The sequence below is a fragment of the Orcinus orca genome, chromosome 4 (genome assembly GCF_937001465.1).
Source record: "Orcinus orca chromosome 4, mOrcOrc1.1, whole genome shotgun sequence".
In the NCBI taxonomy this organism is placed as follows: domain Eukaryota; kingdom Metazoa; phylum Chordata; class Mammalia; order Artiodactyla; family Delphinidae; genus Orcinus; species Orcinus orca.
The window spans coordinates 88,169,946-88,195,867 of NC_064562.1; the positions used below are offsets into that span (position 1 = coordinate 88,169,946).

General features: G+C 38.9%; 1 protein-coding gene across 8 annotated transcripts in view; it reads left to right on the forward strand.

Annotated features, from left to right (window-relative positions):
* The window catches only part of ATP8A1 (ATPase phospholipid transporting 8A1), a 240,599-nt gene that overhangs the window by 25,250 nt on the left and 189,427 nt on the right, over nt 1-25,922 (forward strand). For all 8 annotated transcript variants that reach the window (XM_049709560.1, XM_049709553.1, XM_049709554.1 and 5 more), the window contains exons 2-5: nt 11,371-11,485; nt 12,977-13,076; nt 14,069-14,167; nt 20,383-20,428. In XM_049709560.1, coding sequence (XP_049565517.1) covers nt 11,371-11,485; nt 12,977-13,076; nt 14,069-14,167; nt 20,383-20,428 — 360 coding nt within the window. The remainder of the gene's footprint in view (nt 1-11,370; nt 11,486-12,976; nt 13,077-14,068; nt 14,168-20,382; nt 20,429-25,922) is intronic.

Sequence of the window (25,922 nt, forward strand, 5' to 3'; positions counted from 1 at the left end):
GATGCTTCAGAAGTCTAGAAGTAGCATTTGGTCATTTTATAACCAAGAATGCAGAATTTGGTCTGGTGAAATCCCCAGGTTGGTGTGTGCTTAGGAAATACTAAGTAATTTCATCATTAATTAAAACAAACCACAATTCAGAAAACAACTGCTTTTCTGCTGGGGGAAATAATAGTCAAGTGGGATATTACAAACACAAAATACAGAATTTTCAGTATACCTGGAATTCTGAATTACAGAATCATTGTCTATACTATTTGGCCTTTTCCTTATTTATTTCAATAAAAGCTAGTCCAGAGTAGTTTATTTTGGGAGACTGGTTTGATTCTGGCTGGTCTTAAATGGGAAAAGAATTTGAAAAAGGATAGATACATGTATATGTATAACTGAATCATTTTGCTGTACAGCTGAAACTAACACAACGTTCTTCATCAACTATGCTCCAATATAAAATAAAAAATTTTTTAAATGGTAAAAGGAAACATGTAAAACTAAAAAAAAAAAAAAAAAAGACCTTATAGGGACTTCCCTGGTGGTGCAGTGGTTGAGAGTCTGCCTGCCAGTGCAGGGGACATAGGTTCGATTCTTGGTCCAGGAAGATCCCACATGCCGCGGAGCAACTAAGCCCATGCGCCACAACTACCGAGCCTGCGCTCTAGAGCTTACAAGCCACAACTACTGAAGTCCACATGCCACAACTACTGAAGCCTGTCCTCCACAACGAGAAGCCACCGCAATGAGAAGCCCGCGCACCGCAACAAAGAGTAGCCCCCGCTTACCACAACTAGAGAAAGCCCGTGCACAGCAACAAAAACCCAACGCAGCCAAAAATAAATAAATAAATTTATTTTAAAAAAAGACATTATAGAACTTGGAGAGTATAACATCAAAAGAAGCTAAGGTATTTCAGAAGGCACTGTTGAGCCCTTGCTCATTTCTAATCCTTAAAGGAATGGCTGTGTGAAGGTGGCTGCAGAGGTTTCCTCTGTAGAACTGTTAGTGTCAGAAGAGTAATGATTCTTTAGTGGATGTCAAATACCTGACTGAGCACTGAGGACACTGGGGTGAATGCCTGAATGATTCTCCTGGAGAATCCAAAACGTGGGGAAGGACTGTGTATCTGGTAGCATGATCATCATGAGCTTGTGTGTCTGTACTTGGGGGCAATGTTGAGATGCCCCCAAGAACTTGGAAAGGGGGAAAATGAGTTTATCTTTTTACTTCTGTGTAAGGTCAGCACATGATAGGACCAGAGCCACCTGCATGAGGGGCAAATTTGTTCCTAGGCCTGCAGGTTTTGATTGTAATCCCACTGGCAGATAAAATGTCAGTTTGAATTTCGAGATGGAAATGTTCTGGAAAAGGGTGAGTCCGGGAGGTCAACATTGGCAGCACTCTTCTCAGCTCTGTGGAGGGGAAGAGAAGTGTTGGTGGACAGATCTGGTATCATGGCCCCATTGCCAGGGTATTCCAACAGACTTTGGATTTTTTGGTCTGACAGTGCCTCAACCCCTGTTGTGGAATTGGGTGCATCAGGCTGTGCTGGCCCGATGCCGTTAGACTCATATCATCTACCGACCAGTGGGTTACCTCAGTGCTCACCAGACACCATCACTTGGTCTCTGGACTTCCTACATAGGCCACCAGGGGAGAATTCAATTAATTATGGGACCTCAGTTACTCTAGTTCCTGTGGCAATTATTTCTCTAGTAATAAACTTACTGTCATTTTGGATTTATGCATCAGTCTTACAGGCTTGGATAACCTGTGTCTACTTCTAAGAGAAGGATCTGTTCTTGATGTATTGTTAAATATGTTTTCCCTCATTTGTTAATTCATTAGACACTGAGTGCTTACTGTGAGCCAGAGGTGTACTATTCAGATAACTCTCAGGGTAACAGGGGAAGCAGATGAATTAACAATTACAAGGTAGGGAATGACCACTCTGGACATTACTTTGGAGGCAGCGTGCCAGCCTCCCATTTCTGTAAGCTTCCACATACTAATTTATCATTATTTACTTCTATTAACTATTTAGGTATAATAGATTGTTATGTTCCTAACAAATATTAGTCATTTTGTTAAGTACTTTGCATAAATTCTTCCATTTAATAGCAACTATTCCATATAAAATTTCTATAAAATTTTATAGACTGGGAAACTGAAGCCTAATGAGAGTAAGTAACTACTTAAAGTCACGTTTTATTCTTGGCTTTGCTGTTTGCCAGATGCTGTCCGTTTGACTGTACTTGATAAGGGGTTTGAACGTGTTCCAAGATGGGCATCAGAGTTCACTCTGGACCATCTCAGTACTAACCCAGGGAGGATGGGTCCCTGAGGGGATCCCAGAAGCAGTCACCCAGACCCCTTGAAGTCCATTTCCATTAAATGTGGGAGTATCCTGTGCCTTCTTTGTGCAACTCTTGTGCTAAGGAAAGCTGCGAGAGATGGTCAAGAGCCTGATTAAGATCTGTTACTTTCTGTTGGCATTCTTCACCTTTTGCATGACTTCAGGACAAAGAAGGCTCACCTGACCTTCAGGGAATACTCCATGAGAACTGTTAATGGATACATGGCCTCACTCTCCTCCACTGCATTCCGTGAGGGGATGACACATGAGCTGGCTTGGTTCTCAGTAGACCTTAGAAGGCAGGACAAGTGGGTTAAAAGCTACTAGTGAATTTTAATGACTTACGTAACCAAGGCCTCTAAATTACTAAACAAATCCCGAGGGACACAGCCTCCCTCCTTAAAACAAAAGGCAGACCACGTATGGGAAGGAATAACAAGGGTACCATCTAAGTTTTACCCGCTTTGGGGCAGAGTCGGTCGGGGGGATCCTTCCTTCGGTTACCTTCGCCACCACTGTACATCAGTCTCTCACTGAAGGCATTGCCCAGGTGTGAACACAGAGGTCTTCATCTGGTCATCATAACTGTCGAAGGGGGCAGTTTGCAGAGAACATTTTTTTGGGGGGGGGGGATTTTATTTATTTATTTTTGAATTTTATTTATTTTTTTATACAGCAGGTTCTTATTAGTTATCCATTTTATACATATTGGTGTATATATGTCAATCATCACACCACCACCCCTCCCCCTGCCACTTTCCCCCCTTGGTGTCCATACATTTGTTCTCTACATCTGTGTCTCAATTTCTGCACTGCAAACCAGTTCAGCCGTACCATTTTTCTAGGTTCCACATATATGCGTTAATATACAATATTTGTTTTTCTCTTTCTGACTTACTTCACTCTGTATGACAGTCTCTAGATACATCCACGTCTCTACAAATGACCCAATTTCGTTCCTTTTTATGGCTGAGTAATATTCCATTGTATATATGTACCACATCTTCTTATTCCATTCGTCTGTCGATGGGCATTTGGGTTGCTTCCATGACCTGGCTATTGGAAATAGTGCTGCAATGAACATTGGGGTGCATGTGTCTTTTTGAATTCTGGTTTTCTCTGGGTATATGCCCGGTAGTGGGATTGCTGGGTCATATGGTAATTCTATTGTTAGTTTTTTAAGGAACCTCCATACTGATCTTCATAGTGGCTGTATCAATTTACATTCCCACCAACAGTGCAAGAGGGTTCCCTTTTCTCCACACCCTCTCCAGCATTTGTTATTTGTAGATTTTCTGATGATGTCCATTCTAACTGGTGTGAGGTGATAGTTTTGATTTGCATTTCTCTAATAATTAGTGATGTTGAGCAGATTTCATGTGCTTCTTGGCCATCTGTATGTCTTCTTTGGAGAAATGTCTATTTAGGTCTTCTGCCCATTTTTGAATTGGGTTGTTTGTTTTTTTAATATTGAGCTGCATGAGCTGTTTATATATTTTGGAGATTAATCCTTTGTCCGTTGATTTGTTTGCAAATATTTTCTCCAATCCTGAGGGTTGTCTGTTCCTCTTGTCGTAGTTTTCTTTGCTTTCTAAAAGCTTTTAAGTTTCATTAGGTCCCATTTGCTTATTTTTGTTTTCATTTCCATTACTCTAGGAGGTGGGTCAAAAAATATCTTGCTGTGATTTATGTCAAACAGTGTTCTTCCTATGTTTTCCTCTAAGAGCTTTATAGTGTCCAGTCTTATATTTAGGTCTCTAATCCATTTTGAGTTTATTTTTGTGTATGGTGTTAAGGAATGTTCTAATTTCATTCTTCTACATGTAGCTGTCCAGTTCTCCCAGCACCACTTACTGAATAGACTGTCTTTTCTCCATTGTATATCCTTGCCTCCTTTGTCATAGATTAGTTGACCCTAGGTGCGTGGGTTTATTTCTGGGCTTTCTATCCTGTTCCATTGATCTATATCTCTGTTTTTGTGCCAGTACCATATTGTCTCGATTACTGTAGCTCTGTAGTATAGTCTGAAGTCAGGGAGTCTGATTCCTCCAGCTCCGTTTTTTTCCCTCAAGACTGCTTTGGATCTTCGGGGTCTTTTGTATCTCCATACAAATGTCAAGATTTTTTGTTGTAGATCTGTAAAAAATACCATTGGTAATTTGTTAGGGATTGCATTGAATCTGTAGATTGCCTTGGGTAGTATAGTCATTTTCACAATCTTGATTCTTCCAATCCAAGAACATGGTACATCTCTCCATCTATTTGTATCATCTTTAATTTCTTTCATCAGTGTCGTATAGTTTTTGGCATACAGGTCTTTTGTCTCCCTAGGTAGGTTTATTCCTAGGTAATTTATTCTTTTAGTTGCAATGGTAAATGGGAGTGTTTCCTTAATTTCACTTTCAGATTTTTCATCATTAGTATATAGGAATGAAAGAGATTTCTCTGCATTAATTTTGTATCCTGCAACTTTACCAAATTCATTGATTAGCTCTAGTAGTTTTCTGGTGGCATCTTTAGGATTCTGTAGGTGTAGTATCACATCATCTGCTAACAGTGACAGTTTTACTTCTTCTTTTCCAATTTGTATTCCTTTTATTTCGTTTTGTTCTCTGATTGCCATGACTGGGATTCCAAAACTGTGTTGAATAATAGTGGTGAGAATGGACATCCTTGTCTTGTTTCTAATCTTAGAGGAAATGCTTTCAGTTTTTCACCATTGAGAATGATGTTTGCTGTGGGTTTGTCATATATGGCCTTTATTATTTTGAGGTAGGTTCCCTCTATGCCCACTTTCTGGAGAGTTTTTATCATAAATGGGTGTTGAATTTTGTCAAAAGCTTTTTCTGCATCTATTGAGATGATCATATGGTTTTTCTTCTTCAGTTTTTTAATATGGTGAATCACATTGATTGATTTGCATATATTGAAGAATCCTTGCATTCCTGGGATAAATCCCACTCGATCATGGTGTATGATCCTTTTAATGTGTTGTTGGATTCTGTTTAGTAGTATTTTGTTGAGGATTTTTGCATCTATATTCATGAGTGATATTGGTCTGTAATTTTCTTTTTTTTGTCGTATCTTTGTCTGGTTTTGGTATCAGGGTGATGGTGGCCTCATAGAATGAGTTTGGGAGTGTTCCTTCCTCTGCAATTTTTGGAAGAATTTGAGAAGGATGGGTTTTTGCTCTTCTCTAAATGTTTGATAGAATTCACCTGTGAAGCCATCTGGTGCTGGACTTTTGTTTGTTGGAAGATTTTTAATCCCAATTTCAATTTCATTACTTGTGATTGGTCTGTTCATATTTTCTGTTTCTTCCTGGTTCAGTCTTGGAAGGTTATACCTTTCTAAGAATTCGTCCATTTTTTCCTGGTTGTCCATTTTATTGCCATAGAGTTGCTTGTAGTAGTTTCTTAGGATGCTTTGTATTGCTGCGGTGTCTGTTGTAACTTCCCCTTTTTCATTTCTAATTTTAATGATTTGAGTCCTCTCTTTTTCCTGATGAGTCTCATTAATGGTTTATCAATTTTGTTTATCTTCTCAAAGAACCATCTTTTAGTTTTATTGATCTTTGCTATTGTTTTCTTTGTTTCTGTTTCACTTATTTCTGCTCTGATCCTTATGATTTCTTTTCTTCTACTAACTTTGGGTTTTGTTTGCTCTTCTTTCTCTAGTTCTTTTAGGTGTAAGATTAGGTTGTTTGAGATGTTGTTTCTTGAGGTAGGATTGTATTGCTATGAACTTCCCCCTTAGAACTGCTTTTGCTGCATCCCTTAGGTTTTGCATCATCATGTTTTCATTATCATTTGTCTCTAGGTATTTTTTGATTTCCTCTTTGATTTCTTCAGTGATCTCTTGGTTATTTAGTAATGTATTCTTTAGCCTCCATGTGTTTGTGTTTTTACATTTTTTTCCCTGTAACTGTTTTCTAATCTCATAGCGTTGTGGTCAGAAAAGATGCTTGATATGATTTAAATTTGCTGAGGCTTGATTTGTGACCCAAGGTGTGATCAATCCTGGAGAATGTTCCATGCACACTTGATAAGAAAGTGTAATCTGCTGTTTTTGGATGGAATGTCCTATAAATATCAATTAAATCTATCTGGTCTATTGTTTCGTTTAAAGCTTCTGTTTCCTTATGTATTTTCGTTTTGGATGATCTGTCCATTGGTGTAAGTGAGGTGTTAAAGTCCCCCACTATTATTGTGTTCCTGTCAGTTTCCTCTTTTATAGCTGTTAGCAGTTGCCTTTTGTATTGAGGTGCTCCGATGTTGGGTGCACATATATTTATAATTGTTATATCTTCTTCTTGGATTGATCCCTTGATCATTATGTAGTGTCCTTCCTTGTCTCTTGTAACATTCTTTATTTTAAAGTCTATTTTATCTGATATGAGTATTGCTACTCCGGCTTTCTTTTGATTTCCATTTGCATGGAATATCTTTTTCCATACCCTCACTTTCAGTCTGTATGTGTCCCTAGGTCTGAAGTGGGTCTCTTGTAGACAGCATATATATGGGTCTTGTTTTTATCCATTCAGCGAGCCTGTGTCTTTTGGTTGGAGCATTTAGTCCATTCACGTCTAAGGTAATTATCGATATATATGTTCCTATTACTATTTTCTTGATTGTTTTAGGTTTGTTTTTGTAGGTCCTTTACTTCTCTTGTGTGTCCCACTTAGAGAAGTTCCTTTAGCATTTGTTGTAGAGCTGGTTTGGTGTTGCTGAATTTTCTTAGCTTTTGCTTGTCTGTAAACCTTTTCATTTCTCCTTCGAATCTGAATGAGATCCTTGCCGGGTAGAGTAATCTCGGTTGTAGGTTCTTCCCTTTCATCACTTTAAATATGTCATGCCACTCCTTTCTGGCTTGTAGAATTTCTGCTGAGAAATCAGCTGTTAACCTTATGGGAGTTCCTTTTTATGTTATTTGTCTTTTTTCCCTTGTTGCTTTCAATAATTTTTCTTTGTCTTTATTTTTTGCCAATTTGATTACTATGTGTCTCAGCATGTTTCTCCTTGGGTTTATCCTATATGGGACTCTCTGCACTTCCTGGACTTGGGTAGCTATTTCCTTTTCCATGTTAGGGAAGTTTTCGACTATAATCTCTTGAAATATTTTCTCTGGTCCTTTCTCTCTCTCTTCTCCTTCTGGGACCCCTATAATGCGAATGTTGTTGCGTTTAATGTTGTCCCAGAGGTCTCTTAGTCTGTCTTCATTTCTTTTCATTCTTTTTCTTTATTCTGTTCCACAACAGTGAACTCCACCATTCTGTTTTCCAGGTCACTTATGCCTCAGTTATTCTGCTATTGATTCCTTGTAGTGTATTTTTCATTTCAGCTATTGTATTGTTCATCTCTGTTTGTTTGTTCTTTAATTTTTCTAGGTCTTTATAAACTTTTCTTGCATCTTCTCCATCTTTGCCTCCATGCTTTTTCTGAGGTCCTGGATAATCCTCACTATTGTTATTCTGATTTCCTTTTCTGGAAGGTTGCCTATCTCTACTTCATTTAGTTGTTTTTCTGGGGTTTTATCTTGTTCCTTCATCTGGTACATAGCCCTCTGTCTTTTCATCTTGTCTATCTTTCTGTGAATGTGGTTTTTGCTCCACAGGCTGCAGGATTGTAGTTCTCCTTGCTTCTGCTGTCTGCCCTCTGGTGGATGAGGCTATCTGAGAGGCTCGTGCAAGTTTCCTGATGGGAGGGACTGGTGGTGGGTAGAGCTGGCTGTTGCTCTGGTCGGCAGAGTTCAGTAGAACTTTAATCCGCTTGTCTGCTGATGGGTGGGGCTGGGTTCCCTCCCTGTTGGTTATTTGGCCTGAGGTGACCCAACACTGGAGCCTACCTGGGCCCTTTGGTGGGGCTCATGGCGGACTCTGGGAGGGCTCACGCCAAGGAGTACTTCCCAGAACTTCTGCTGCCAGTGTTCTTGTCCCAAGGTGAGACACAGCCACCCCCCACCTCTGCAGGAGACCCTCCAACACTAGCAGGTAGGTCTGGATCAGTCTCCTGTGGGGTCACTGCTCCTTACCCTGGGTCCCCGTGCACACACTACTTTGTATGTGCCCTCCCAGAGTGGAGTCTCTGTTTCCCCCAGTCCTGTCGAAGTCTTGTAATCAAATCCCGCTAGCCTTCAAAGTCTGATTCTCTAGGAATTCCTCTTCCCATTGCCGGAACCCCAGGTTGGGAAGCCTGACGTGGGGCTCAGAACCTTCACTCCAGTGGGTGGACTTGTGTGGTATTAAGTGTTCTCCAGTTTGTGAGTCACCCACCCAGCAGTTATGCGATTTGATTTTATTGTGATTGCGCCCCTCCTCCCATCTCATTGTGGCTTCTCCTTTGTCTTTGCATGTGGGGTATCTTTTTTGGTGAGTTCCAGCATCTTCTTGTCAATCATTGTTCAGCAGTTAGTTGTGATTCTGGTGCTCTTGCAAGGGGGAGCGAGAGCACGTCCTTCTACTCCGCCACCTTGAACCAATCTCCTGCAGAGAACATTTTTAAAAGAAAAAAAACATAAAAACAGAGTTGTCTGGTGCATATTGATCGGTTATAGGGGATGTGTTCACCTGTAACCCAGAAGTATGAGACCAAAATTTAAGGAAAGAGGCGATTCCAATCCCTTTTTCCTAGGAGGGTCCTTTGCCCCAAGAAATTTTTGAATACAGATTCATACGTGATGGGGAGAGGTGATGTCCAAGTTTACCTGGCAGCATTTGAAACCCCAGTATAAATGGATGTGTCAGGTAAGGAGTGATACCTAACACCTCAACTGAGAACGTTACGTAAAGTAAGTACAACTTGAGGATATCAGTTCAAAGCCGAGTGGAGAGCTGGTTTTCTTGAGGCACTTTGTCCAGTTAAGGTACTGTAAACAGTACACTACGGTCTTTGTGCTGTCATCAAGGAAAATCTAATAAAAGATTTCTAAGAATTTTAATATTGCTGTGCCTCTGATAATCCATGACTTAGTCTGTTCAGGCTGCTTTAATAAAATACTATAGACTGGCCGGTTTATGAATAACAAATTTACTTCTCACAGTTCTGGAGCCTGGGAAGTCCAAGATCAAGGCCCTGGCAGATTAGGTGTCTGGTGAGGGCCTGCCTTCTGGTTCATAGAAGACCGTCTTCTTGCTGTGTCCTCACATGGTGGGGGTGGGGGGAGGGATCTCTCTGGGACCTCTTTTAAAAGGGGCACTAATCCCTCTTATGAGGATTCCACCATCATGACCTAATCACCTCGAAAAAATTTCTCCTCCTAATACCATCACATCCAGGGTTAGGATTTCAACACATGGATTTTGGAGGAGACATAAACATTCAGTCTTTAGCAATCCCTATATGGAATTTTGATTGTATACAGTAGGGAGGAAAGTTTGTGTTGCGTCTAAAACATGGTGTAGTGACAGATAATTATTAACCATGTGACCATGGGCAAAGCTGCTGATGTGTCTAAGACTGCAAAATGAGTGTGACAGTACCTAGTTTGGATCCATGTGACCTCCAACGTGATGAGTACAAAATGTGGCTCTCACTCTGTGCCTCTCTCCTTGGCAAGCTTTCATTGGCTCGCTACCAACGAGAGGATGTGACCCAGACTTCTTCACAAGCGTGAGAGGTCCTTTTAAACCTGGCCTGTGTGCTTTTTCAGCACGGTATCTCACCTGTCTTTACCTTGCCTTTTGTGTATTCTTCAGCAGTCTTGTCCTGTTTGCACTGCCCTGCACACGGTTACACTGTTTCTCACCTTCCGGGTCCCTATGCTCATGTTCCCCACCTTTGTAGGAAGCTCCTATGATTTTCTGGTTTCATAGGGTAACGGAACCCCACAGGCAAGCTTTTATTGTACAGTTTGTTACCAGCACATGGCTGTCATCAGTTTCTTTATCAGTGGGTGGAGAATCACTTGCTTGCTCTCAAAGAAATGGGCACATAACAAGTCCTTTGTCATTTAGTTTTTATTTATTTGGCAAACATTTATTGAGTACCTGCTGTTTGTTAGTACTGGTATTGGAAGATAAGTAGCACCCCAGCTATGGCCCCAGAGAATTCCATTCTGGTAGGGGACAGACTCAAGGGACAGGGGAGGTACAGAGGCCTGTGGGAACATAGTGAAGATGCACTGACTTTAGCACCAGAGAATACTTCAGAAGAGACCGCTGTCGGCAGGTCTTTTGGGAGGAGTTGGCACTGACTAGGCAGAAAAGAGAAGAAAAGTGGGTATTTGAGATAAAGTACTGTTGGTGACTCGAGGAAAGGGGTAAGGGACTGATTTAATTCAGTCTCATTTAATTCTCACTGGAAAGTAAAATAAGCAGTTTAAAATTTTTTCTGTTCTTCTAGAAGCTGCATGTATTTTTTAAAGTGTTGTCAACATTGCAGCAAGGTGTTACCCAGCAGAAATTGCCCGTATCTGTTTACGTTGTTTCAGTGATGGTGAGGTGACTTGATCTTAAGAAACTTAAGATCATTCATAAACATAAATTCTAATTACTGGAAAGATTAAGATGATCATAGTGAGTTAGATCATTGTGGTGGTTGCCTATTTAAACCTTAATGTTGATCTTTTTCTCTGTTTTTATTCACAAAGAAAGAGCAAAACCAGAAAAGCATTAAATGTGTATGCTTAAAATTTCAGAATGTATTGTCATTACCTCTGTCTTGTTAGTCTTATCTAAAAGTGTAAACCATTTTACAATTTTGTGTTACTTTTGGACATATCTTTGTGTAATGAAAGGAAATAAGTTGAACATTTCTGGGGAAAAGATGGGTACAAATTAAAAATTGATGTTACTCTTTTTGAAATGGGTCAGCTTTCACATGACTGTTAAGTGCTGCCTTTCAAATTTAGTAGAAACGTTAAATGTGGGGATTTTTCCTTTTATTAGAATAGAAGCAACACCAATAACAGGGAAGTAGATAGCTTTTAACAGATTTTAGGCTCTAGGATAGTTATGAAATGTGTTTTTGGTCTGGATAATAAAATGAAACATTTCTTATCAAATAAGACTCTCTCTCTTTAAGGTTATGAGAAGACTGATGATGTTTCGGAGAAGACTTCACTGGCTGACCAGGAGGAAGTAAGGACTATATTCATCAACCAGCCCCAGCTGACAAAATTCTGCAATAACCATGTCAGGTAAGAAACTAAAGAATGCTTGGGACTAGCTATTACAGCAGAACTTGGGAGGACATCTCCCCTGCCGGACCAAAATGAAAATGCTTGCAAGGAGTTTTCAGTGAAATCAGTTTAATATTTAAGAGCTTACTGGAGGCAGCGTGTATCAGCCGTTTCTCCATCTTCTAGCCAAGAAGGAGATGTTAATAAGAATCTAGAGGGCTTCCCTGGTGGCGCACTGGTTGAGGGTCTGCCTGCCAATGCAGGGGACATGGGCTTGTGCCCCGGTCCGGGAAGATCCCACATACCACGGAGCGGCTGGGCCCGTGAGCCATGGCCGCTGAGCCTGCGCGTCCAGAGCCTGTGCTCCGCAACGGGAGAGGCCACAACAGTGAGAGGCCCGCGTACCGCAAAAAAACAAACAAAAGAATCTAGAAGCAGGAAGGAGAAGGGCTAAGCAGCCATATGTATGCTACCAATTCTAGTTTCAGTATCTGAATAATGAAAACTGTTCATGGGTATGTGCCTTTGTCTTAAACCTGTTAATAGATGCATGAACTGTTGTTTTTGATTAACAAGTTTTCACCTTTTAAAAGAAGTCTTTGCAGTTCTTCACTTAGAACTCCTTTTTGTTAAATAGTCTTTAAATATTGGCTTTCGATACTTGCAAAATTTCATATGGTGTCGAGGAATGGAAGGTGTGAGAATTACTTCACTGTTCTATTTTCATTCCAACAATAATGTAAAACTATTGCTGTTATAAGCACTATTCACTAAGTGGCCTCCGGAACCAAGTGAACACCAGCCCCCTTCCCGCCACACGTCAGCCCAGTAGTTTTCTGGTGACAAAACTCCTAGATTTGTGAAATGACGGTTTAAAATTAATATTTACACCTTCAAATTATACAGTAACTTTTCTGAGCTTAAGGAGTGTGGCATGTGTCCCTTTAATCTCCTTTCTATTTAATTAACAAGAGGAAGGTTGGATATTTCTGAGACCTAAATGGTGATATCTTCCTGATTGTGGACATATCTGATGTTTGGTGTGGAGTCCTAGCCAAGTTTCTAGAGGAGCCATGAAGAAAATTCAGACAGAACCCCCCAAAACTCCCCATTTCTCTGACGTTATCCAGGGAAGTCCCTCTATTTGATGTTTCTGGTCTTGCTCAAATTGCTGATTTTTCTTTTTGCAAGATTTTATTTTCTATTAACATATTATACACTATCTTAACTAAAGGTGCTCTTCTTTGTAAGCTGTTGCTAGTAATGATAACAGGATGATCGGCCAAAGATAACAAAAGATATTGTGCAGAAAATTAAACTCTTACTATTTAGACAGTTCCTTTCACTCCTTTTCTTTGAGGTTAATGACCATTTGCAGTATTCTCCCGATTCAAAACAGAGGGCATTTGTTCATTTAATTTTTTATATGGTGATAATAGAATTTTGTAAACATGGGTGCTAATTGTGGAGTAATTGACTTTTATGCTGCTTTTCATTTTTGTTTTCTAGCACTGCAAAATATAACGTAATCACATTCCTTCCAAGATTTCTCTACTCTCAGTTCAGAAGAGCCGCTAATTCATTTTTTCTCTTTATTGCACTGCTTCAGGTAAAGTCATGTTGTAAAACCTTAGCTCAAAATCCTGTGTTCAGATATTAATAAATGTTTTTCTTAAGCCCATGACCAATCTTCTGAAGCTTATCTAAGCACAGAGATAAGCTGGTTTGGTGGGCATTTCCAGCTCCTGCTGCAAGCCGACTTAGAATACTGCTGCTACCTTATCAAGCCTTTTGATTCACTTTTTTTTGATTCATTTTTATCAACTTATTTGAAACATTCTGTAAATTTAATGTGGCGGGGACTATTCATTTTGGGTGGTAAAGGGGGATGGGACTTTTTCTTAAACTAGTAAGTGATTTTAGTAACAGTAACATTGTCAATTCTGAACCTTAGAATGTAAGTTACCATTTAAAAATTCTTTCATTTTATATCTGGGTTATTTGTAATTAGGAAAAAAGTTTCATTTTATTAAAAAGTAGTCTATGTTCATGCAAAAAGAATAAGAAAACACAACAAAGAAAAAATTTTATAACTCTTACTATTCTACCGCCACCAAGAGGAAATTACTGTCTTAAAATTTGGGTGTTTATCCTTCTGGTCTTTTTTTTTTTTTTTTCCATCCCAAGCATTGTTAATTGACTTACTTTACAAAAAGAGGATCTTAGAGTATATATGTCTTATCATCTGCTTTATCCATATAATAATGTGTGGATATTTTCCCATGTGATTCATTGTGTTTCTAAAATAACATCCTTAATGGTTGTGTGAAATTTTAGTATATGGACATGCTGTAATTTAGTTAACCAATCCCCCTTTGTAGGTGTTAGTCCTACACACAACTGCTTGCTGTGAAGCTAATTAACCCTCTCTCCCAGCTACATACTAGGTACAAGCAAATTACCTCACGTAGTGTTAGTCTACCAAGATGGTAAAATCAATGAAGCATATTTTAAGAAGCTCCAAGCCTTTGTTGTTTTTAAATCTATTATAAACCTTCTAGTTCTTACTGAATTTCTCATCCTTTTTTTCTCTTCTGATAGCAAATACCTGATGTATCACCAACAGGTCGCTACACAACACTGGTTCCTCTCTTATTTATTTTAGCTGTGGCAGCTGTCAAAGAGATAATAGAAGATATTGTAAGTATTTGTTTTTTCATAAATAAATGTAACTCTGTTATTTTTATACACATATTTTTAAAAATTAGTTTCTTCCTAAGTTGTTTAATTCTGGACACAGACTGTTTAAAATCCCCATTCAACTTAAAAGTATTTAAAATATGCTCCCAATGGCGTGTTAGTTTCTGCTTTATAACAAAGTGAATCAGTTATACATATACATAATGTTCGCATATCTCTTCCCTCCCACCCTCCCTATCCCACCCCTCTAGGTGGTCACAAACCACCTAGCTGATTTCCCTGTGCTATGTGGCTGCTTCCCACTAGCTATCTATTTTACATTTGGTAGTGTATATATGTCCATGCCACTCTCTCACTTTGTCACAGCTTACCCTTCCCCCTCCCCATATCCTCAAGTCCATTCTCTAGTAGGTCTGTGTCTTTATTCCCGTCTTACCCCTAGGTTCTTCATGACCTTTTCTTTTTCTTTTTTTTCTTAGATTCCATATATATGTGTTAGAACACGCCACTGTAAAGCAATTATACTCCAATAAAGATGTTAAATAAAAAAAAAGAATAGATATATATGTATAACTGAATCACTTTGCTGTACACTTGAGACTAACACATTGTAAACTAACTATACTTCAATAAAAATTTAAACATAAAATATGCTCCCGGGCTTCCCTGGTGGCGCAGTGGTTGAGAAACCACAACTTTAGTTGAGGAAGCTAATATTTTCTTTTCTGTGCCCTTTAAATACATTGCCTGTCTGAAATGATCATCTGTCAAGCCTTAGGCAAGTCAGATGGTAAGACAAGGAAAGGCTGAGACATTCTTTAGAAAGCTCCAATTTAAAGTTGTACAAACATTGATATTATTTTTGTAAAGAATCAAATTGGAATCTCATGAAGAAACATGAGTTGTAACATCACTAGGCATATTAGAAATGGGTCAACTGACCATTTAGATCATCAGCCTCAAAAACATCCAAGTGTCTAGGGGTACAAACAGAGGGTGTGTGTGTGTGTGTGTGTGTGTAAAACATCATAGTCCTCTAGCTGGAAATGGCATACTTGCCGGGGACCACTAGCTGAAAATTTAAGGGACTCTCTTCTCACCTGTATCACTCCACACAGAGTTACCATCCTTTAAATTGTACTTGCACTTGGCAGTCCTTAAGGATTGGTCTTTACTACAGTTTTGTCTCTTTCTTTGCCTTATGTATATTCCCCTTTCTTTCTTTGTTTAACCTAATTTTCATTGAACATCTCTTATTTGCTAGACATTGTGCTGTCATTTTTGCAAATTTTTAAAAATTTAATTCATTCAGTGACTTTGCAAGTTAGATTTTTAGCCTCATTTTAAAGGTAAGAAAGCTGAGGCTTAGAGAGGTTGTGTAACTTGTGCAAGAAATCAGTGGAATCAGAATTCCATCCCATCCAGTGTTCTTCCTCTGTATTATTGTAGCGAGTCACCAATGATAATATTAATAACATTTATAGAGCTTCTGGGTTCCATGTACTTGCTCTATGTCCTTTTAATTTATTAAATCTTATAACAACTTTAAAGATTATTGATATTATCCCCATTTTAAAGATGAGGGAGAGGCGGCATAGAGGGGTAAGTTAACTTGCCCAAGGTCACAGAGCTAATAACTGGGGCTGTCAGAATTCAAATAAGGCTGTTTGGTTCCAGAGCCCCTGACTTATAATCACTGCTCTAAACTGCCTTTCTTTATTTTTCCCTTTTCCCTAGCAAAACTATAAACTCTCTAGCTATGGTTTCTAGTATCTCTCTCTATGAAAATACATGGTAAATAAAATAGTATCCAAGAAGTTTGCTTGTTTTTAACAGAACTCTTATTGGCATATGTAATAACTGGATACTATTGGAAAGCAGCTAATCAGGCAGTTCCTGAAGGATGTAATAATAGTATTGTGGGTAATAAGATATCATGTGAAGTAGTTTTCCAATAAAGAAAAACACTGTTAAGAAATTGACTAAAAATGTTCTGTAAGAATGGTTTAATAAGAAGTTTATGTCAATGTGTAAGGTGATAGAAAGTTTGAAATGTTACTCCCTAGAAAAGGAAAAACAATCAGATAATCGTTTAGATAGTTGGACAGAGAGTATCTTTATCAGTAATTATAATTAGTACATATAATTTTTCATTCATTCAACAAAGATATGTGAAGCAGTACTTAGGTACCCAGCATTCATTAGGGTATGTTTTAGGATGTGTTAAACTTTTGCTGCAGTAATCAAGTCCCAAATGTCAGGGGCTTAAACATAAGTTGATTTTTCATGTACTCAGAGACACTGCAGGTTTTTGTCCAGGAGGAAGGGAGGGCAGGAGGCACCATTGTTCATGTAGTCATTCAGGGATACAGCTGAATCAGGGCTCTGCTGTGTGGGATGTCAGTGGGCACCAGAACAGAGGAAGGGAGAGAATGGAGGTACATAGAAATGGTGCATATCACATCTGCTTACAGCACAATATTAGAACTAGTGACATGACAAAAGGGAGCTATAATCTCAGTGTCCATAGCAATAGAGGAGAATTAGATATTGGTGAGTCTACCACTCTTACATCAGTGAATGAAACAAAGCTTACATTCTAGTAAGCTTTCCTTTATGTTCTGTTAAACAACCTTTTTAAAAAAAATTTTACAATAAACAGTAAGAATTACCTAAGACTCAACTACCGAGTTTACAGTTTAACTCTCAATGCTTTGGACACCTTAACATAATATGATTTCCTATTTTTGTGTGTAAGTAACAAATTACATATACACTTACTTGAAAATATAGAATCATTGGAGAACTCTTAGTTTAAAAAAAAGCTGCATAATGTCAAATGTTAATTCTTATGGTAAGAGTCAAGGTTGTTTGTTAAATTGATAATATTCATCTTTAAAAACAGGCCTTCTTTGCTATACACTTGTTCAGTTAAACACTGATAAACTTTATTCATTATAAAACAAATACTCATTTAAAGTCTACAGTGTTCAGAGACCAAATCCTGGGAATATGCCAGTGAGTGAAAGTAGTTATGATCTAGCTTGCAGTCTAGTACAGGGGACAGACGTTACTCGGGTAACCACACCAGCTATTATGAGAATTAAATGATGCACTAAAGTCCTTAGAGTGGTGCTTAGTATATAATTAGTGCTGAATAAATGTTAACTGTGTGGTCATCATTCAAAGATCTTTTTGACTAAAATATAGAAAATGGATTGCAAGGAAGGAAGAGAGGATTTTGGTAATAGTTGGTATGAAAACATAAAGATGTCTTAAACTAAGTGGTATTGTAAAGATAAAGAAATATGGAAAAATGAATTCAATATATATTTAGGAGTAAAATTGACAAGACTTATCACCATCTGAAATGCTGTATATCCTACTCATTTTATTAATGTTTTATCTCTAACAACTAGAATGTAAGTTCCATGAGAGGAAGAGTTTTTGTCGCTTGTTCATTGCTGTATCAGCAGTAGTAACAGGGCCTGATACAGTATTTTGTTAACATTTATTGAATGAAGAAATACACTGGGTGGGAGTGAAAGGGAAAGAAGGTACTTACGACTCTCAAGTTGCTGGTTTGTGCAAGTGGATGGTATATGGTTCCATTCTGAGACAAGTACTTAGTCTTGGGGGTTAAAGTCAGAGATTGCCTTTTGGACATAGTGTAAGATGCCTTTGAGACTGCCAGAGGGAGCTGTCAGGGAGGCAGCTGGATATAATAGTCTGGAGCTCAGATAAGAGTCTTGGCTGGTATATATTAAGATAATAGTTATCATTGAAATTACAGTTATGAATGAACTAAGAGAGTGGAAAGTAAGAAGTGGAGAGGGCAGGGAGTAAGCCTTGAGGAAATCCATCTCAGAGAGCTAAAGAAGGGGCCATGGTGCAGGTAGAACACCTGGGTAATGATGTCTTAAGATATGTCTAGGGAGGGAAGGGTTTCCAGAAGGAAGGGGTGGTCAGTACCACATGCTTAAAAACCATAAAGTTCATGGCACTATTTATACAGTAGAGTTTATTGGACCACTGTCAATCAACTATTGATAATATTAAATAATTCACTAGCTCTCAGTGATATTAAGTGAACTCTGATTACAGGACAGTAGAAGTGTTTGAACTCAGAGAATAGCTATATTAATTTCTTCTGAACTATTAGTTTTAGAAGAAATAGGATCTCTTTCAGATACAATGTAATGATAAGGTTAGAATGTACCTGTCTGGGTTGGATCCTCATATATATTCAGAACAATTGTTTCTTGACAAGTAACCTAATTTATTCTGTGGTGGGAAGGTTGAGGAAGGAGAGACTCCTATATAAGAATTTTCTGCAGATGGAAAGAAATGTTCAGGATCTCCTTAAGTTTCACTAAGATTAAATTTCCAGTTTAAGTGGAGGGTTTCATTAATTAGCTTTTATTTGTCTCCTTCAGTTGGAAGTCCAACCATTGTCTGTCATAGATGTGCATTGTTTTGGAAATATTTGCACTGCCTTCAGATATCTAAATTTGCCTTGGACCAAGTTTATTTTGGACCAAAATTTATTTTGGGTTACTTCCTAATTTTCTTAAGATCTTTATTCACAACAAAGAAAGAGTAAGTATTTTAGAGTTTTATCAATCATAAAATATTCCCCACTGATGCTACAAATTTAACAGAACTTTAAAAATTTATTTAAGAACATTTGCTGGCAAATCGTGTGCTTACTTTTGGAAGCAATAATTTGACTATTAAAAGTCTGCATTGTTACATTTTTATTAGTGAGTGTTTTATTGAGAAAGAATTGTGGTGTGTTCCTGCCTATGGGCGTGGCAGGAATCATTTTCAACAAGCCTTCCACAGAGGCTTTCTGAATGCCTTATTTGCATTTTGTGCAGTTCAGTGGCTGATTGTTTGGATGAACTGAGCTCCCAGTGCCAGCTATTATGCCACTGCTCGTCAGTGCTGCTGTGTCTTGGAGTGCTCATCTACAAGCCCAGGCTTTTCTCTGGAAAAGTGTTTTCATTTGTGCCTGTGATTCTAAAAACCATGTTTCTTCTCAAACGGGGAACTTAGGAACTCATTTTACTACACTCATGCCAACCCACCTTGTGGTCAGGTATGCGCAGCTAAACCTGACCCTGGGCTTTATATGATAGAATCTTCGAGCTCAGAGTCAGTTGCACTCAACACGTTTCTTCAGCGTCAGCAGAGGCTGATGTGTTACGCTCGATGCTGTAAGTTTAGACAGAAGCCGCGGAAAACCTCTAGTTGAACCGTAGAGAAGATAGCCTCCCCTGGCCACTCAAATTCTCACCTTTCCTCTGACATTCCCTTTCTCTTTCTTACTGCTATAAAATCTTGGCTTCTGTAGCTTTTCAAACTCACCCACCTAGACTTAGACTAACTCATTTGTTTACCGTTTAATCTTGCTTTGGGAGGAGGGAAAATGAGACTCAGTGACTTGTGGTAGTGGGAGAGGGGGCTGTAGGGGAACAGTGGGGAGAAGCAGCTTTGTGCAAACGGTAGACATATTTGGTTCCCGTCATTGACAGACATCGGCACGTCATTAAATTATAGAGGATGTACTCAGCTAATTAGATAATGAAACTGAAAATATTTCAGTACCATTATTAAATGGTAGTTATTATAGGTAATTCTCATGGGCGATCTTCTTTTTTAAGTAAGTTATTTAAACAAAAGTCTAAATCAGCCTTTCAGCTCCACCTTTTCTAGTACATTAAAATTTTAATCGTACCTGTATAATGATGTAAGATCCCTCTGAGGACCACACCCGTGTACTCCCAGAACAGGAGTAGCATATAAAGATGCTATGGATTGCACTTTCAATTTTTAAATTCCTGCATACCCTGATTATTCCCATTACCACACCCTGGGCATACTTACAAAATTGATATGGGTAGGGACTTCCCTGGTGGCGCAGTGGTTGAGGGTCCGCCTGCCGATGCAGGGGACGCGGGTTCGTGCCCTGGTCCAGGAGGGTCCCATATGCCGCAGAGCGGCCCGTCTGGAGCCTGTGCTCTGCGACGGGAGAGGCCACAGCGGTGAGAGGCCCTCATGCCACACACACACACAAAATTGATATGGGTGTGAAAGGACAGAAGCTTTGAGAAACATAAGTTTTAAAAATCTCTCTTTTGTAATAGGTGCTATCTTGTTTCGTTAATCTCATCCACTTTTTCACAGTTTTTGTTTTTGCTTTTAAATTTTAGAAACGACATAAAGCTGATAATGCAGTGAACAAGAAACAGACCCAAGGTAAGAATTATACATTTTGTTTCTCGTATCTGTCAAATACACTCATAGTAATATATACAAATCACTTCAATTAAATGTAATTCAACTGAGAACACTGTGTATCTCTTAAGTTTTTGTTCCAGGATAGATTCTTCCTTTGTAGCATTTATTAACATGACACTTAAATTCACATTAGAGTGATTTACAGGGGTAATATTGATAGTTTTGAAAAGTAACATTTTTAATACATTTTAAGTGCCTCATAGCAATGTACTCACAAGTACTGTCCATAAAATCTGCAGTTGTTTTGACAGTGTTAAGTGCTACAAAATGTCTTTGGGTGTGTGTGTATGATCTATAGATGTACTCTAGGTATGATTTATAGAAAATAATCAGATGTGATTTTACTTGAGTAAAAGGCATATTGGAAGCACTTTGAATTATCCTGTACTTGCAGAAGCTATATACTCCATAAATAAATAAAACGGTTAAAACCAGGCCAGCTTCTGGAAAGCACATGGCATGTTGATGTGGCTCTTTTGTTGTGGGTCTCATTTTGATGGAGTTGAAACCCAAATGACCTTCAACACAAGCAAATAGACTGTTGTGCTCTCAATTTAAAAAAAAAAGTACCCAGTAAAAAATAAGAATAAAAAAAATTAAAAAAAAAAAAAAAGTACCCAGGAACACGTGAAACAGACATCTTACCCCATCCGTGAGCTTTCCCACTCTGAGAATCTCATCTCTCTGAAGTTCCCTGATGTGATGAGGCTCAGCCATGTCTGCCAAAATTAGCTGGTAATTAAAAACAGTATTTTTTAATTAAAGGCTCTGACTTTTATGGGACTCTGTCAAAATGCCCTAGGGCTTCTCTTCTTACCACCTTCTACCAAAGGGATTATCTGCTGATCTTTGATGCATTTGAAAAAGGTAAATTTATTAAAGTATCACCTAATAAATTAAATATTTACTGAGATTATACTTATTACGGGACATATGAAAAAGTATAAGATGGGAACTCTATAAAGGTGAAAAATGATCTTGTGTGGAAAATGAAGGATTTGGATTACGTGATCTCAGTGTCTCTAGATTTTTGTGGCAAATGCTGGTTCCTGTGTCAAATGCTTTACGAATTCAAAAGCAGGAGAGAGAATTGTGGCGTAACTTGAGCTAGATCTTGAATTTCGGGAAAAGTTTGGATGAGCAGAGGCACCTGGGCAAGACATTGCCTGTGTGCCAAGTGAGGAAGGGTGAAGAGAGCTTTTCCTGAGCAGAGATGAAGACGGCTGTTGGATTGCTTTGTGGAACCACTAGAGTGCCAGATGGGGAAAGGAGATTCCTGGCAAAGGGAAGCAAAGACATGATCAGAAAGGTAGGCCGGGGTCAAATTTTACAGGGCCTTGAATGCCAAGCCAGGAGATTCCAACTTTTCTTACGTATGCTGAGTAGCTGTTGAAGGTTTACAAGCCCAAAAGAGATAAGGTAAATATGCAGATTAAAGTCGGAGAGCAGAGTGACACGGAATAGGGGGCTCTTAGAAGCTTGAGGACTAAGCTACTCTAGGGGTTTAGGTGGGAAGGGACAGCCATAGGTATTGAAAGGGGGAAAAGAAAAAAAGCAAAAATGTTTCAGGTACTGGCATTTTTGGCAAGTGGTGCAGTTTTTGCATTTGTTGCCATGTTGCTCAGAATGTTCAGTAACAGCTTTTGAACCAAAAATACGTAACTGTTTTTTCCAATACATAATGTGTCTTCTGGCAGAGGGCTCCTAGCCTCAGGGACTAGCAGTTACTTATTTTCAAGCCTTGGCACAAGAAGTCAACATTGTACAGTTGAAGAGTAGCCGTCATAGCCGTGTTGATTTAAGCTACCACACCCTGTATGGGTGGGTTCTCTGATGTTCCAGGTACTTGCCTGCTTCCAAAAATACTCCCTTTTTGCCCACTATTCAGAGAAAAGGTTCTTTCTTGGTTATCATTCTTGGTTCACCAATTCATTCTGGATTAACAGGATTAGCTCTGTGGTTAAAAAGTGAGAGGAAAGTCTTCTATAGTATAGAAAACTCATGTCAGAAATAAAATATTAAGGCTTACATATAAAAATCATTTTAAGTCAGAATAGTTGGAAAGCCCATGTTCAAGAAATTATGGTCTTTAGTTTGCTACTTGATTGTTTTCTAAGAGAATCGAATCGTTCTTTTTTTTTTCTTTGCCTAGTTTGAGTATTTGGTGGTCTTTTTGATTTTGCAGTTGATAGGTGATAACAAATGTTTGAGTAGGATACTATTTGCTGTCAGATAACTCAAATTACTGATACTTTAAATGAAAGCCATCTGTCCATAGGCCAGACTGAAATTCAATTTGCTTTCCTGAGTTGAGGCAGGAAGTGGTGTAGGAGTGGGAAGGGGGTTGTTATTTTTGACAGGCAATTAATCATGACAGATATTTTTAGTATTTTACTTAAATTTCATTTTCTAAATGTTTATCAAGACCATGTAATATATGAGGATGTCTTTCCCTCAGATTCAAATATTAATCCTTCTATATTCTTAGAAAAATGAATATTTTCTCTCCTTATTTTGCTTTGAGGCACTAAAGAGTGACTTTCTTCTCTGTCATTCCCTAGTGACTTCAGAAATACAAATTCATGATTTCACTTACAACATTTTCAGTGGACTGGTACCTGTCTGATGCCTCATTTTCACCAATTAATGAACTTGATCAGGGGTTAAATTCTGCATTCTGCAGAGGGCAAGTCTTCCTCATCTTTGTGTCCTCACAGCTCTAGCCCAGGGGACCGTCCTCAGCAGGTCCTCTATGTGAGTGAAGGAACCACTCTCTGTATAGATACTTCAGTACAGATAGGAAGCAGGAAGAGACTAGAAATGAAAGGAGCCTCTGTGAAAATTCATTATCTAGGGTGTGAGCAAGATGAAAAGCAGTATTTCCAAAACACTGTGTCCCAGACTGTTTCACAGGCACTGGTAAGATAAAAAAAACAAACAACAAAAAAAACTAACATGGTAGAAGTTCTTGCCTCCTCTTTACTGTCTCTGTTGAAGTCATCATATCATCATTTTACTCTGCTCTGCATCCTGTGAACACAGCACTGTGTCCACTTATCACTTCCACTGCCCAAAAGCCCAGAGCACTGCCGTATTCAGGACCCCCAGGTTTTCCTGGCATCTAAATTTACCTTATTTTCTCTGATTTCTTCCTCAATATTTGAGCTCACAATATCTGACATACCCTCCCTCCACGTGTCTACATACACACAGGAGGCAGTCTCTCACTCTGTGTCCTAAATTGGGTTTTCTTGGCCAAACTTAGCTCTGCAGAAATTTGTTAATTATGCATTTGTAATTATCATTATAATATGTATATTGAAGCCAATCCCCATAAGAATTTGTCGTGATTGAGCTAGTTCTCTTTTTAAATTGTCAACTTATGCTTTTACTTTTTGTGGAAAACTGCTATGGCTAGTATTTCAAGTGGAATGATAGTTTCAGATAAAGTCACAATATGGAGGCCTGGGAAAGGATGGGGTTCAGGTGCAGACTAAGAAAGATATTTTGGATCTAAAAAATTAAAATTAAAGATGCCTCTTAATGAAGTAGATTTGCTGTTTTAAAATCCCAGGTTTGGATATATTCCCTGAAGGATGGTGTCCATACATTCTGCAGGTGAGAATGTCTGGGAGACACCTGGGACATCTGGCAGCCCATCAGTCACCTGACATTAGATTGTTTCATACCTCGTTTTGTTAGTAGGTATTAGATTAGAATAAGTCTTTAATAAAGCAGTAGAATAAGTCTTCAATAAAGCAGTTTTGCTCTGTTTTAATTTAATTTAGAAAAAGATAACATGAACTTCTTTTTAACTAGGCACATAGCTAAAAATAATAGATCTCATCTCCACCTGATTCGTCTTTTCCCAGAGCTACATCAGCCGTTTCAGAAGTGGAGTTGAGTTGGTGGCCACTGATAACCCCTAACAAGGCTACTTCCCTGCAGGGCACATAGTTGCTTATCTCTGACTGCGAGCCATTTCACCTTTAAAGTCCTTTATGAAAAAGATGTTGAGTTGGTGTGGGTTGAATTTGTTTTAGGTTGTTAAGCCTGAAATGACCTACTAACAAGGCTGAATCCATCTGGTTGAGTTCATTTCATGCTAAGGGACTTAAAATAGCACCACTTTCGTGGCTTACTGAAAAAGCCAGTGTGCAGCTTTTTTGTTTCCCTGGAGGTATGTGGCACATCTGATCCATCCATAAGCCTGGACCTGTACTCTGCCACGTGTACATCAGTTACCTATAAATAGTTCTTAGAAAGTATTGTTTCCATGAGCAATTGAAAATTGAGCACATATGTGCTGAAGAATGTTTTCAGACACCTCTAAGATTGTTAATATCTTCAAATTAAAATTTTAAAATCGTACAATTTTATGAACTGAACTGGTTAGATATTTTTAGCAACAGCTCTGGATGAAGAGAAAGTATTTATTTGTGGGGAAGTACAACTGCATATGATCTTTCATTTGTCCCATAAATAAAAGCACACCAAGAAAGAAAATCCACTGAGGAAATTGAGGGCCATAGATAAAGTGAAAGGAGAAAAACAGGTGTGACTCCAAGTTAGAACATTTATTGTTTCACTTCAGTAAGTCTTGCTGAACATCTGCCTTGTGTAAGACCCAATGCAGAAAATGCAGAAAATACAGAAAGAAACCAGGCTTCATGCTTGCCCTGTAGGAAATTAGAATCTGGTAGGGAAAATAAGATGCTCACAGATACTATGATACAAGATAGAAAGACTAATAAAGACCAAATGAGAGGGGTGGGGATTCAGAGATGTCACATGTGAGGATCACAAAAACGAGTGGACTTTGAGTAAGCAGAGCTGTCGGGGTGGGTGCAGGGATGATCCAGGAGGAAATGGGAAGGCGTGAGGTATATTCTGGGAAGAGCAAATACAGGTGTCCCTTGGTATCCATGGGGAATTGGTTCCAGGACCCCCACCGATACCAAAATCTGATTCCTTTATACAAAATGGCATATGAGTGGTGGATGCAGAACGCGTGGATACAGAGGGCTGAATGCAGTCCGTTTTGGCTACAGCACAGGGTACGTGGCAGAGAGCAGTGGGGACAGGGACGGGAAGGCAAGTTAGGGTCATAATTTGGAGGCTTTGAAAACCAAGGTGAAGAACTTGGAGAGAATTACTGAAGGGTGTGGCTAGGTTCCCAGTCATACTTTTTAACAAGGAATGTGACAGCTGTATGGGGAGGGGTGGGGTGAGGCACAAAGGGAGACTGACTTTTGATTAATTAGGGAAGGGGAATAGGGTGGTAGCAATGAGAAGGCAAAGGAAAATACACAGTGGACAGATCCAACTGGACTTGGCAAAGGAGGGGAAAACCCATCAAACACCAAATGCTGAATTAATAGAGGACCGAGGCTGTGACACCCACTAAATCCAGCATTTAAGAAGTCATAAAATAGATAAACAACAAGAATTT